The sequence below is a fragment of the Cydia splendana genome, chromosome 9, assembly GCF_910591565.1.
Source record: "Cydia splendana chromosome 9, ilCydSple1.2, whole genome shotgun sequence".
Lineage (NCBI taxonomy): Eukaryota > Metazoa > Arthropoda > Insecta > Lepidoptera > Tortricidae > Cydia > Cydia splendana.
In genome coordinates this window covers 15,057,470-15,071,772 of record NC_085968.1, presented here as the reverse complement: position 1 = coordinate 15,071,772, position 14,303 = coordinate 15,057,470, and the positions used below count along the sequence as shown (strand labels likewise).

The 14,303-nt window shown below is 39.9% G+C and overlaps 1 protein-coding gene and 1 long non-coding RNA gene across 7 annotated transcripts in view; both read left to right on the top strand.

The window, feature by feature from the left end:
* The window catches only part of LOC134793709 (uncharacterized), a 344,598-nt gene that overhangs the window by 56,143 nt on the left and 274,152 nt on the right, over window positions 1–14,303 (top strand). The gene's annotated exons all lie outside the window — the stretch shown is intronic.
* LOC134793633 (uncharacterized) overlaps window positions 1–14,303 on the top strand; it is a 163,367-nt gene that overhangs the window by 27,484 nt on the left and 121,580 nt on the right. For all 6 annotated transcript variants that reach the window (XM_063765257.1, XM_063765258.1, XM_063765260.1 and 3 more), the window contains exon 3: window positions 3,170–3,278. In XM_063765257.1, the coding sequence (XP_063621327.1) occupies window positions 3,170–3,278 (109 nt within the window). The remainder of the gene's footprint in view (window positions 1–3,169; window positions 3,279–14,303) is intronic.

Genomic DNA, 14,303 nt, shown 5'->3' with positions numbered 1-14,303 from the left:
CGAAACAATTAATGAATCCGAAAGAGGTTCAATCGCTACACAGTGTACGGGTAGACCACAATTTAAACTCGCAGCACGTCAGATACTCCGAGAAAATATAAACTGTGCCCATATATCGGGAACTCTGGAAATCAAATAAATTACCCCGTTTTTTTCACTGTAAGGTGGTGGTACTGGTGCTCGACGCGGTCCCAGTACATGTCATCTTGAAACTTAAGTCATTGTCAATAGAGGTGACAGCAGGGTGTCATCTATTGGGCATTAGCATGTCGAGCACTAGTACCACCACCTTAGTTATAAAGTCCTTATTATGCTTTAAGTTATTTTTATTACGCTACAGTGATATCAAAACTTTAAATCTAGTGGTAAGGAAAGGCACTGCCTTGCAAACAGGATGTCGTGGGTTCGAGACCCGTCTCGTAAGTACCAATGAGCTTCTTGGACCTTATTTCAGAAATTAAATTTACCAGTAAGTAGTTAAAAAAAATCATCATGAAGAAACCGGACAAGTCCAATTAAGGGTCTCCTCTTTGGGTAAGAAGATCAGATGACAGTCACTTTCGAGAAAACCACCACGTATAATTTGGGTTAGATTTCCCAAAAGGACCCCGTGTTGATGATAAAAAGTCACTATTAAATTTGAAATATGTTTTAGTATAACCGATAAATTTTATTTATTTTATTTTTAATTTTATTTATTTATTTTATTTTTATAACTCTCATTGAAACGTTTGGCAAACAGACCAGCTGAAAAGCCTAATAGGCTGTTTACACGCACGTACCCAGTCAGCCGTGGAGATTGTTTGCAAACTCCACGCTGAATTTTGAGGTAAAATAGAATTTAACGCACGTAAAACACAAAAGTTGCCTTGCGTTATTTCAACTAATCGTAAACCGTACGACAAGTTGAAGCTATTTGAGCTTGTTCATTATTTGTGAGGCATTTACTTATTACATTTTCTACGTGTACATTTAACATTTTTTTTAGCCCGTTATAGTGTCCCACTGCTAGGCAAAGGCCTCTTCCCTTGTTTCCACAACTCCCGTTGTAGTGCTTTTTCCGGCCAGTTACTGATGAAAGCGTCTAAGTCGTCCCGCCATCTCCGTCTGGGCCTGCCACGTCCGCGCTTCTTTTGCGGCATCCACTTGGCCCATAATAAAATTAAATATCCAACAGCCATTTCATATTAGTGTAGTAGTAAAACACTTTATTGTACAAAAATCAAAACAAAACAGGAAAAATAACATTCGTCATTAGTACAAAGGCGAACTTATCCCTTCAAGGGATCTCTTCCAGTTAACCTTTGAGCAATTGAGGGAGAATTGGAGACGGTAGACATCCGTACTGTACCAACAGCGTAAATAAAAGAAAAAGAAAATAATAATAATAATAAAAACGAAAATTTCTTAGTTACTTATAATGTTAGCAGCTTACCTACAACAAATATATACATATATACACAACTAAATACATATATATTCTATAATACATATTACCTACATATACAGGGTGGAAAGGCACGACGATCCTTTCCGGAAATGGGAGATAGTTTAGCCTAAGCTCTATATTTTCTCCATAGAAACTATGTTAATATGGGCAACCGTTTCTAAATTATGACCTTTTAAACATCCACGCAAAAAACTACTTTGTTCTAACCCTAACAGGTGACAGGGTCAATGAACTTACTTGTAAACAATCAGTATTCGACAGGAAATTATGCTAATTTGTTGCCATCTAACCATTTTTAGGTCTGCTTACAGCACGGTAAGAATCATTGCAGGATTTTCGCTTTCTTAGTGGTTCCACTTGTTCAATACTTGAATGAAATAGTTATGTTATTCCTTAATATTAATAATACTAACCACAACATTGTTTACAACGACAGTTCAAATGGTGACATTGACAACCACTCAAAAGTACGCAATCGTCTTATAAATATCTCTGGTTTCCTTGACTGATAAAAAGGTTTTAGTTTCTTAACACGTTTCACATTTTCGAATAATTGGAAACTATCTAAAATAATTAAAAATAACAAGTAGGTTGTGTTAGTTGCACCAAATGAACTTGCAAAAATTAAATACTAAGAATAAATCAAGAATAAATACTTCTTCAATACCAAACTAACAAACCTTCTTGCGTGGTAGGAAATAGACAAGACGTCTGATGTTTGAAATTAAATTTTCATTGAACTATACTTATTGAATGTCATATTCTTCAAATAAAAATGTTAGATGCTCGTGGCTATTTAAATTTGTGGGGCTGTGTAAAAGATATGGTGTACCAAACCAAACGGAATGTGAAACTGCGGACGAAATGAGACAAAGGCTAATTGGTGCTTTCTGCGGAGGATAAATGACGAAGAGCATACACTATATCGCATGTGCATCGACATACTCGGGTACGGGCTGCGGCGGCGTTGTAATACACGGAGGTACATTTGAACACCGTATGTGAAAAGAAGATAGTATTAAATATTGGAAAAAAGTAATTATCTAAGAAAGTAATAAAATTGTTTGTAATATTTTTGCATGCATTTGATTTATTTGACATTTATGCGTCATTCATACATCATTGCGATACTGTCAACGATCGGAAAAAAGTGTAAAGTCCCGAGCTTTCCCGACGGAGACCCTTAATCTAGCCGTCATGTGCACATGCTATAGGGTTATCACCACAGTTAAAAAGTAGTATTTTTGCAATTTTTATTTTTTACTCAATTAACGATTCTTACCATTACCAATAGTCTCTGCATCACTTAAACGACCTAATACTTCCGGGAAGGATCGTCGTGCCTTTCCACCCTGTATACAAAAACTACAATACCGCACACATCCTTTAAATTAAGTTTTACATACATACTAATGACCTGTCTGGCCTAGTGGCCTTTAGCTACGCACGCGGCGGCGCAAGAACGTTCCATTACTTTACAAAATCTGTACGGTTACCATCAGTTTGTCACTGACATAAACGCCGTCGAGAACGTAATTTACTTTCTATACATCTCGCTCGCACTCGCATATTAGTGCAAACGGGATGTATAGAAAGTAAATTACGTTCTCGACGGCGTTTACAAACTGATGGTAACCGTACTGTTCTGCCTTGCGCTGCGTAGAGCAGCGCCGCCTGCGTCTCAGCATACGCTTACCTTAAAACGTAATGTTGTTCCAGTGGCAGACTTCACGACGCAGCTGTCGCAGATCTACGACCGGCACTCCTCCGAGCTGCAAGTACTCGTTGCCAATTTCCGGAAAAAGAACAGCGAGCTCAAGAAAGAGAGGTAAGTGACGACTTGTTTTGCTAACTGACAGATCATCGAATTGCGGGTTTTAAATTGCAACTAACAAATGATAAAAATATTAGGAATAGGTTAAAAATGCGACAAATCTACAGTTTTTGAAAAAACTTTATTGTTCACTACTAAATAAAAGTTGACAATACAAACAAAATATCATAGATACATCCATTCATTCATTTTATTCAATATCATTCTTCCTTTTATGAAGAAAAGTTTCTTAATATTAAATTTTATACATTCTCATTTTCGTTCCCATTCTGCTATGATACGTTGTTTAACTTTGTAAGTCGACTTACAATTGCGATTTAAGTCTACTCTAAGTTGGTATCAGAGTTATACGTGTAAGATTTTTAACAGGAAACAGCTCTCAGTTCTACAAACTGGACTGGAGTTGCTTCAATACGATTATTTATGACAATAAGTATAATAAAATCAGATATAAGTAAATACAATTATGTATTTCATAAGTATGTGGAATATTTATGTCGCCAATAACATTTCAACTATGTTTACCTAATTGTTTATGTTACCGACGCCCGGTAACACAATACTTACTTTTAGCGTATTATATTTATTTATAATATGTTTTTCACCATTCTTCAAAATAAGATACTACTTTTCCATATTGACATGTTTATTAATCTGCCGCCATGACAACGTCAAATTATTTGAATATAGGTAAAGAGTAAAAAGGTAACTAAATGTAGGTTTCAGTAAGAAGTCCGCAACATATTCCCCCGGGAATGCGCGACTAAGCGCATTCAGCATCAGTCGGGAGGCGGACAATCTTCACAGCGGGGCGCCGCAGCACTCCCCCGGCAGTGCGGACGTCGGCGACTCGTACGCGTCCATCAGCACCTGTGAACACTTTAACTATTATGCCCTTCGGCCAGATGTTGCGTGGTAATCCGGGGTCTGCGATAACAACCACATCGCCTTCTTTTAGGTTCGGTCGCTCGCGGACATGCGATCTGGGTAATAATGTCGGCAGGTATTCGCGAACCCAACGATTCCAGAAGACATCGCACAGTCTTTGGGCCTTTCGCCATTGTTTTCGTGTAATCAGATCGTTGTCAGTGAAAGTTCCAAAATGTGGCATGTTGTTTCGTCCTGTAAGGAGTAAATGGTTCGGTGTTATAGCTTCACGGTCATCTGGATGCACCGAAACATGTGTCAGAGGCCGGGAGTTTACTGTCCATTCTGCTTCAGTCAGCACAGTTCTCAAGACTTCTTCTGTTGGGCATTGTTCTCTAAGGGTTGTACTCAGTGCGCTCTTAACAGAACGAATTAGCCTTTCCCAACAGCCTCCCATATGGGGCGAAGCGGGTGGTATAAAGCTCCAATCAATGCCTTTATTGAGGAAGAAATCCCTAATCAACCCCTGATCGATTGCCTTGATAGACCTTCTGATTTCAGTGTCCGCTCCGTGGAAATTCGTGCCGTGGTCCGAGTAAATAACCATTGGCGATCCTCTGCGGGCTATCATCCTGCGCAAAGCGAGTATAACAGAGTCAGCAGATAGTGATGCAGCCAACTCGATGTGTACAGCTCTACTCGTCATACACGTAAACAGAGCACCATATCGCTTCTCATGTCTTCTCCCTATAGTCACCACCATGGGTCCAAAATAATCTAAGCCACAGTGGCTGAACGGTGGGTGATGGTGTGCAAGTCTTGCTGGTGGTAAATCTCCAAGCGGAAGGCGTGTCGGCTGGGCTTTGCGTATTCGGCATAATTGACAAGACTTTGCAGTGTTCCTCACTGTAGGGCGTAAGTTGAGGATCCAAAACATCTGGCGCAAGGAGTTGACAACAGTCTCATTATTTCCGTGGTTAGCTCGTTCGTGGTGATGCAAGATAAGTAATTTCACGTATGGATGTTTGCCGTCCAATATAATGGGCTGAATGAGGTTCCGATCTACTTCGCTCACAGCGCTGGCTCTCCCCCGCAATCTCAATACGCCATTATCGTCTATGAATGACGACAAGTCACGTAGGCGACTGTTCTTGTCCCATGGCCTATTATTTCTGAGATCTTCCAATTCGACCGGAAAACTTTGATATTGAGATTGCTTAATCCATGCCTTTTCAGCTTTTTCTATATGTTCTAATCTAAGGCCAGTACGTTCCTTGTTTTGAGTACTCTCCAGAAATGTGAAAACGTATGCAGTACTTCTGATGAGTCTCAGCCATTTGGAGAATCTGCTGATGTCAGGCAAACATGTCGTGTATGCGTACACTGGCAGGACATTGTAAATAGGTTTCTTAACCTCCAGTAGGTTTGGTGGTACTGGCTCGGTGTCCGCGCGCTGAGCCGGCCACGTTTCAGGCTGCTGATATAAGAAAGACGGGCCCTTGAACCATCGGTGATCGGAATTCAAATCTTCTATATCTCTGGTGGCGTCGTCTGCTACGTTTTGTGACGTCGACAGCCACCTCCACTCTTCAGTGCTCGTATGTTCTGCAATTTCACCCAACCGATTTGAAACAAAGGTTTTGAAGTTTCTCGGGTCTCCCTTAATCCATGAGATTACGGCTGAGGAATCAGTCCAAAAATACCTTTTAGCTGGTTTGATGGTGTCGTGATCTTTCTCGATCGTAGAAGCAAGTCGCGTCGCGAGAACAGCAGCTTGAAGTTCAAGCCTGGGGATAGACACTGGTTTCAGTGGGGTCACGCGGGATTTACTGGTGACAAGCGCAACCCATATCTTTCCATCTTCTCGTACGAAACGCCAGTACGCCACTGATGCGTATGCTTTCTCGCTGGCGTCGCAGAAGATATGCAATTCTATGGTGCATCTAGTAGGCTCTGGTGCGTAGGGTCGCGGTACTCTACACGCACAGGCATTAATAAGGCGAGCAATCCAACGCTTCCAAACAAGATGATCGGCTTCTTGCACATTTTGATCCCAACGTATTCCTGATCGCCATATCTGCTGAAGAAGGATCTTTCCTTGTATGACGATAGGCGTCAAAAGACCGAGTGGGTCAAACACACTCATCACAACCTTTAGCGCTTCTCGCTTCGTCGGTTTCCGTGTGTGGTCGATAATTTCTGCAGGTAATTTTGACAGGTTTAAATTAAATCCAAAAGTATCTTCGGACGGGTTCCATCTCAGTCCAAGGATTTTGACATTTACGTTGAAGTCAAGATTTACCCCTCCTGAGCCTCTTTTACTCTCTTCGATGTCTTTCATGACGTTTTCGTTGTTGGACACCCATTGTGTTAGAGTAAACCCCCCTTCTTTGTTTATGTGCGCAACTTCTTTAGCGATTTTACGAGCTGTTTCTTCGGAATGGAAACTGTGTAGATAGTCATCCATGTAAAATCGGGTCTTTATCGCGTCGACAGCCTCCGGGTGTTCCTCAGTAAAATCCTCTGCGTTTCTATTTTTAATATATATTGCAGTTGCCGGTGAAGAAGTTGCTCCAAAAATAACTGATTTCATTTCGAATTCCTTCATTGGCCCTTTTCTGTTAAATTCTCTCCAAAGAAAGCGTTGGGCGGGGCGGTCCTCTGCTCTTATGCGGATCTGAAGAAACATTTCTTTTATATCTGCAGACACGGCTATCTCACCCTCTCTGAATTTGAAAATGACTGCTAACAGTGAAAGTAGCAAGTCGGGGCCGGTGAGCAGTTTGTCATTCAGGGACACGCCTTGCACTTTGCTAGCAGCATCGTGGACAATTCTAAGTTTCCCCGGTTTGTTGATGTTAGTTACGCCAAAATGAGGAAGATACCACTTCTTTGGGGACTGTATTGGCTCACAAGGTCCAGCATACCCACTGCTCAAAAAGTTCTCCATATTTGCTTTGTATTTTTGACCATACACAGAGTCTCTGTCCATTTTCTTTTCTATAGATTGTAATCTCTTCGCGGCGTGGGAAAAGCTCTTCGGCATTACAGGGTTATCCTCTCGCCACAAAAGACCTACTTCCCATCTCTTGCCATCTTCTACCCTTCTGGCTGTGTTTTGTAGAATTGCGATGGCTCTTTCATCCTCTTGATTCAACTTCAGCTTATTCGTGACTCCTAGAGAATCAATTTTGAAGTAGTCTTCTATCAATCGATGCAGATCCTCGTCAGTATGTCCTACAAAGTGTACGGCGTTGGAATACGAATGGGAAAATCCGTGCACTACCCACCCAAGTGGAGTCAGGGTGGCTAGTGGTTCGTTCCTCTTTCCTTTACGGACCTCCTTGGTAATGGTCGCTTGCCAATTGTCTAGGCCGATCAAGAGCTCTGGGACTCCATGCTCGTAGCATAGACCAGTCTTGGGTAAATCCTGTAGGTGCTCGTATTTGTCGATATTGGCAACAGTCTGTGGCGAAATCGGCAATCTTTCTATTGTTCGAACGTCGTATAATTTCAGTAACACATCGGAGGGCCCAGTAACTTCTACGTCGAGACGTTCAGATCCACGATGATCGGAGGTGGTATTCACACCAGACAGGCTCAACGGTTCGGCGATCCCTTTCAGGCCAATTTCATTCGCGAGGTCTTGCTTTAGAAGCGTGAGTGTACTTCCTCCATCCAGAAAGGCGTACGTTAATTTCGACTTGACTGGCCCATGGATTTGAACAGGTATGATCTTTAATAAAACTTGAGATCTGGTGGTTCTGCTGCAAGCTGTCGTTTCTTGTGGGGGTTTCTCACCTTCTGCCTCCATTCCGGTAGGTTGAGGGTTCGAGGTTGATGGACGTACGCAAGCTGATACTTCGGGCTGGTGAGGAACCGGAGAATGAAGTAGTCTATTATGTGACCTGCGGCATCCGTCAATGCCACACGAGCGGGCTCGGCAGCTCTCTCTATGATGTCTGGATCTTAGGCACTTAAAGCACACCTTGGCCTCTTTCGCCCAATCCCATCGATCGTCAATTGACAGGCGTAGAAAGTTTTCACAATTCTTGAGAAGGTGAGTCTTCGAATTACAGTATAGGCACAATATTTCAAGGGGACCTTTGGTCTGATTCGAAGCATAGCAGGGTTCGGGTTCGAGATCAGAATCGCTATCTTCAGATATAGCGTAATGGGTCTTGTGCTGCTGTAACGGTTTTATTGTGGTGCGGGTGGTCTCGTGCATCCAGTACCTTGAAGTAGTTTGGGCTTCCTTCTTCAAAAATTCTGACAGCTTAACAAGTTCAGGTTCGTGATCGTGCTCATGTTCTGAAGCATATGTAAGCCAGCGCGTCTTGAGGTGGGGCATCTTCTGTTTCAGGGTCCGTAGAAGCTCCATATTGTGCAGGTGTTCAGGCTTTTTAAGGGCTTTGATAGTTGACACGCAATTCCGAACCTTGCAGGCAAACTTGCTGAGCTGCTCTGTATTGTCAACGATCTTAGGTAAGTCTCTGAGCGCCTGTATTTCCTCTTGTAGAATAAGTTCCGGTAAGCCAAATCGCAGTTCTAGGGCTTCCATTATCTCGATGACAGAGACATGCGTGTCTAAAAGCGCGGCGACAGTGACACGAGCTTCACCCTTTAAGCAACGTCGGAGTTTGGAGATAAGTTCGTTTTCGGTCGATGAGGCTTTGATGTCTGTGACGGCGGCTTTAAAAGAAAGCCATTCACTGACATTTCCGTTATAGTAGGGCAAATCTTTTGGTTCACTTGGACGACGTAGATTCCCTATCTCTCGAGCTAGAAGTTGTATGTCTGAGAGCTGGGGATCAGGACGGGCACAGACATTTTTCTCGTTTGGCGGCTCGGTACATTGCTCACGTTCAACATGGTTCGCTGGTTCACAGCGACGGGCTGGTTCGTCTTGTTCATGGGCGTGTAGTTCCGTTGTCAACCACTCTTGAACGCGGCTTCGACTAGTTCGGCTGGATTGAGATCGATGGCTTCCCTTGGCGTCTAGACGAGCTAACGTTACTTCCAGTTCTTTCTGAATGACGGTTTGTTCTAAGTTTAGCTTCAGTTCTGCTAGTCGTTTCGCGGCCGCTAGTTCAGCCTCCTTTTTTTGTACGAGTACACTACTAACATTAGATCGGATGGTGTGGTTTCGTTCCGATTTATTCTGGCTGACAGTACTTGCCTTCGATCTTACTACATCCGATTTTTCTTTAACAGGGGTTGACGTGGTCGGTTCCTTCTTATCTCCAGACGTACCCGGTTCCAGTTCTGGTTTCTTAGTGCGGCTCCTCGTAACTCGCCCCGACATGGTTCAGTTCGGTTCGGTTCAATATGTAGGGGAGTCAACGGCGGCGCGGCGCTGGATCGTGCGGCTCGATAGGACCACTATGTTACCGACGCCCGGTAACACAATACTTACTTTTAGCGTATTATATTTATTTATAATATGTTTTTCACCATTCTTCAAAATAAGATACTACTTTTCCATATTGACATGTTTATTAATCTGCCGCCATGACAACGTCAAATTATTTGAATATAGGTAAAGAGTAAAAAGGTAACTAAATGTAGGTTTCAGTAAGAAGTCCGCAACAGTTTATGTTAATTAAGACGTCTTTAATACATCCTACAATATTTTAACGTATTTTATAAAATAATTTATTGAGACCAAGTAACAAAATCAGTAACATGGTAATAAAACTTTCCATGATTAAGTTCGCGACCTTCGCCCAGACCCTACCCGTCCTTTGCATTATACCTTTTTTCAGCCTATCTGTCTTACAAATCTATCGCCTATTTCTTGCAATCGGAACTTTCGAATAAATCCACACCAGCCCTATTCTGTGAACTCCAAAGAGGTGTAATTTGAGTTTACGGATGAAAAGGTTATTTTTAATACAACAAGGAATAGACTAATCTTAAAAGTAGGAAAATGTAGTGAACCTTCATAAAATGTTAATTTCATTTTGCACGGGGGGGGGGGGGGGGGGAATTCCATTTCGTAAATAACATTTAAAACACATAATGGCTTTCGAACACCGGGTACGGATTTAACAGTTGATACTTACGGCTATCCCGATAGCCGAATCAACGGTTAAATAGGTATAGCACGTTACACAGGAATCTGTCAGTAAGAGGAAAACTTTCATATCAAGCTTTTATCGTCAAATCTATGCTTCTTTAAATTTTAGAATCGAGAATTAGGTCAAAAGTTTAAACGTGCAAGATATGAATTATAAATTATTGATTACCGAAAAAGAGACAGACACTATTAGGACAGGATATTTCACTATAATATATATTTATCAAAATATCAACGAGTAATTAATTACATACTTGTGATCGTTAGTCGGGTAGCAATTTCGTGCCAGCGTAGTTAAGTTAAAAGACATAAAATAATATCAAAGGTGATCTACCTACAATTAAGGTCTTTGTAAGCGTTATAAAATTTAAATGATTAATTGGCTAACTTAGACGATCACTTTAACTTAATACGGCGTCACAAAATTCTCTCCTGACAAATATCGCCATAATTGTCAAAAAGAAAAACCTCAACAGTACCTACAATAGATCTCAGATTTTAATGAGTGGAAGTGGATGGGCGATCATTGAAGGCGGTATCTCGTAAAGTAAAGGCACTCAACGGGAACGTCAATTTGTCTTCATTGTGGAGATTTTCTTGTCAGCGCCTTGCTTTCGGGTCCTTTTAACCACAAGTCCCCCTCGAGAATTATGATTAAGGGTTTTAAAACTGTCCCAGTACCTATAGGTACCATTCTGATAAACACATTTAAATGCAAGTTGATTTATATTCTATAGGTCTGATGATGACGTCGTCCCTCGAAATAAGGGAAAGAAAATTGGTGATCACTCTTAGCTTGTCCTCTTTTAATAATATATGTTATGTAGATAGCTTAAGGCAAGGGAAATGACAAAGAATAGTTTTTATCAACCATCACAATACGCAAGCGAAGTAGCGGGCATAAGCAAGTATTAAATATTAAAGAGTCTTATAGTTCCACCTTGATCTACTTTTCTTGTTTCCTTAGAACTCACTTCTGCCGATCGGTAATATTACTCTCACGTCAACCCGGAATGACTGATTATGATTACCTCAGCCAATCTTAGTCAACGTATATTTTAAATTACATGAATAAATATTGATTTATTTATCGTATAACATTAAAGTTACTGGATATAACTAAAAATTAAACTAGAAATTGAGGTTTGCATTTTTCAAATACCTACTCACCTAAATACCTACTCACTGAGGTTCACGGGGTCTTCAATCTTTCCCTTCTGCTCAGGGTCAAAGCACACACGCTGAGGGGAGTCACATCAGCCCCATTACTACCAATGGGTGGCACAGTTTTCATAACTCTTTAAGTAAACCTTCTTAATTGTTATTATTATATGACTGGTCTTTTTTAGTCACAATAATTTTAATAAAAGACTCGGAAGTCTTAAGCGCAAACCAATTTAACTGAGTTGAAAACATTACTTTGAATTATTCAAAGTTACAACTTGTCGGTACAAGAGTAGGAGGAGAGTGATAGAGCAAAGTTACAGAACGCTATTTATACCTTACGTTTCATAGTTAGTCCTACTTACAAGTAATATCTCTCGTTTTTTTACCATTACTTACTTATGTAATGTAATAGGTTAGCCTAGTATTCGTCCCTTAAAATAAGTTAAGTTGAAGTATTACGTTAAGTTTAAGTGTTTTTGTTATAAATTCACATATGAAAATAAAACAGTGAATTGACTATACATAAATGGACATGTCCCATCCAATAAGTGGAAGTAATAGGTTTATCCCCCGCCCTAGTATACTATGATCCGAATCTTTTTGGAAACACAATTGAACGGGACGGACGCAATGGACACATTTCAGTCGATCACTGAACAAAATTACGGAGTTATATCGATTCAGTGACCTATCAAAATGTGAGAGTCAATACTTCAATAGATACTGTGCGGAAACTAGCAAAGCGTAAACTTTCTTAGGGTGAACTTTAGTTCTATTTATGAATTGAACAGTATCTGAAGTTTGTTTTAGTGAGGGCGTGTAAGGCAGTTAGTATTCATCTCAATAATATATGTACCTAACAATGTAACCTATTATTCTGTCGCATACTTCTGGTTGTTTCTCCATTTAAAAAAATCCTTATTACACACACACACATACATTACATTTAACACATCACACACACATCATTTCACATTTCATTTCATTTTATACATTTTACTCGATTCACTGGCCATTGAAAATTGTGTGACGCTATAATATTTAGAGACTTTGTCCGCAAACACAACTAGACAAAGACAAGATGCATGTAACTGCGTCGAAATATCGGGAGCTCGAAAACAATACAAAAGGTAATCACGGTTCATATCCCGGTCGATATTACGAGTAAGTCTAGTGAGACTTTGTCCGCTCAAGTGAATAAACAAGACCAAGTGTTGGTATTTCGAAAAACTCGCGCAGCTGGAAGATGTTGATGTCCACTTCAGTCACATTTTGTCCCGAACCACGAAGACAATGCCGTCTTCGAAACGTCGGAGGTAATTCTAAATCTTGATTATACGCGATTAAATTCCGTTTAAGTTAAATAATAAATAATTAATAGCCGTCAGCCCAATTTTCACCATCTTAGGGGTTAGGTTTCATAAAATCCTTTCTTTTTGGAGTTCTAAAACATTTCAAGGATATAAAATGTGTATAACATTTCTAGGGTAACAAACTCCGCTAGTGTCTGAAGAAAGTGTTTTATACAATTTAGATTTTTCACTCCGAGTGAGACAAATTCAATGACACCTCATAATATTTTCAACCCCATCAAACGGTGTAATCAGGTGTGAATGAAATGGATGGAACGGCATCCAAGTAAAAATTATTTAACTCGATGATTTCCAAAATAAATTTAATGTGCTTATACTTTATTCATATTAGTTATTTAAAGCAGGCAAAATTAAATATATTTTAATATTAAAGGGTTAACTGGGTTAATTGTAAATATACCTCTCTAAGATATTATTTTTCTGATTCATCATCTAACTAGTTTTAAATTTTACCACAGCTCAGTTTGGGACTAATTTTTTCGACCTAAAGAATTGTAAATTTCTTTGAATGTTTAAGCGAAACCTTTTGATAATTTTAACTTTATATAAATAACATTTGTTTTTATTGTACAAAGAACAAGACACATTTTTTCCAAGTCTGTGTTGACCTTGCCGAACTTTTCTTTGGCGAACTTTGAGAGAGAATGTTTGAGAGTTAAAATGATAATTTTACTTATTCAATAGCCCGAGGTAGAATTTCGTTCGAACAATATAAATTGAGCAACTTTTACCAAGATAACGTAGAAAGTCTTTTAAATCTGATTCAAGTAATCTTTACAAAGCAATTTGGGTAAAATTATACCAACCTTAAACTAAATAAGTTTTTTACACCACGTCGGTGGCAAACAAGCTAACGGCCCGCCTGATGGTAAGCAGTCACCGTATCCTATGGACGCCTGGAACTCCAGAGGAGTTACATGCGCATTGCCGACCCTTTAAAAACACCCTTTAAGTACCCTACCCTATAAGTATGTCCAAATTTAAATGTTCAGCTGCTTGATACATGAAACGTACACCGTATGATATATTTATAAAGTCCTATAATATTATTCTTTACATAAATTATATTTTTTTTACTAAGCTTCTAGCTTACTTTCACTTGACTTTTTTGTCTTAAACATAAGCCAGTTTGGGTCGACGAGTATTGTCCTGAATTATGGATGAGGTCAAGCCCTGAATTCAGGTCCCAGCGCACTGCGGCCAATATCGAAATATCAACGCCTTACTTCCCCAACTGCGTATCTTGCACGATCAAGTCGGTCGAAAAGGATATTTGTAGTGTATAACATAAAGTTCACATTTAAAAATAATGTAGGGTTATTTTATGAGGCTATGAAAGAATACGGTGATGTAATGACACCATATGTTTGCCTATTAACTTCACCTGTAGTATCCTATTTCGAGTCGATTTCCGGGAGTTATTAGGTTATTATACGATTAATAGCAGTACCGTTTACATAATTACGACCTTATTGGCTTGGCTTATATTATTCTTAATAATATTTTATATTTTAAATTTATGGTGGTACACAA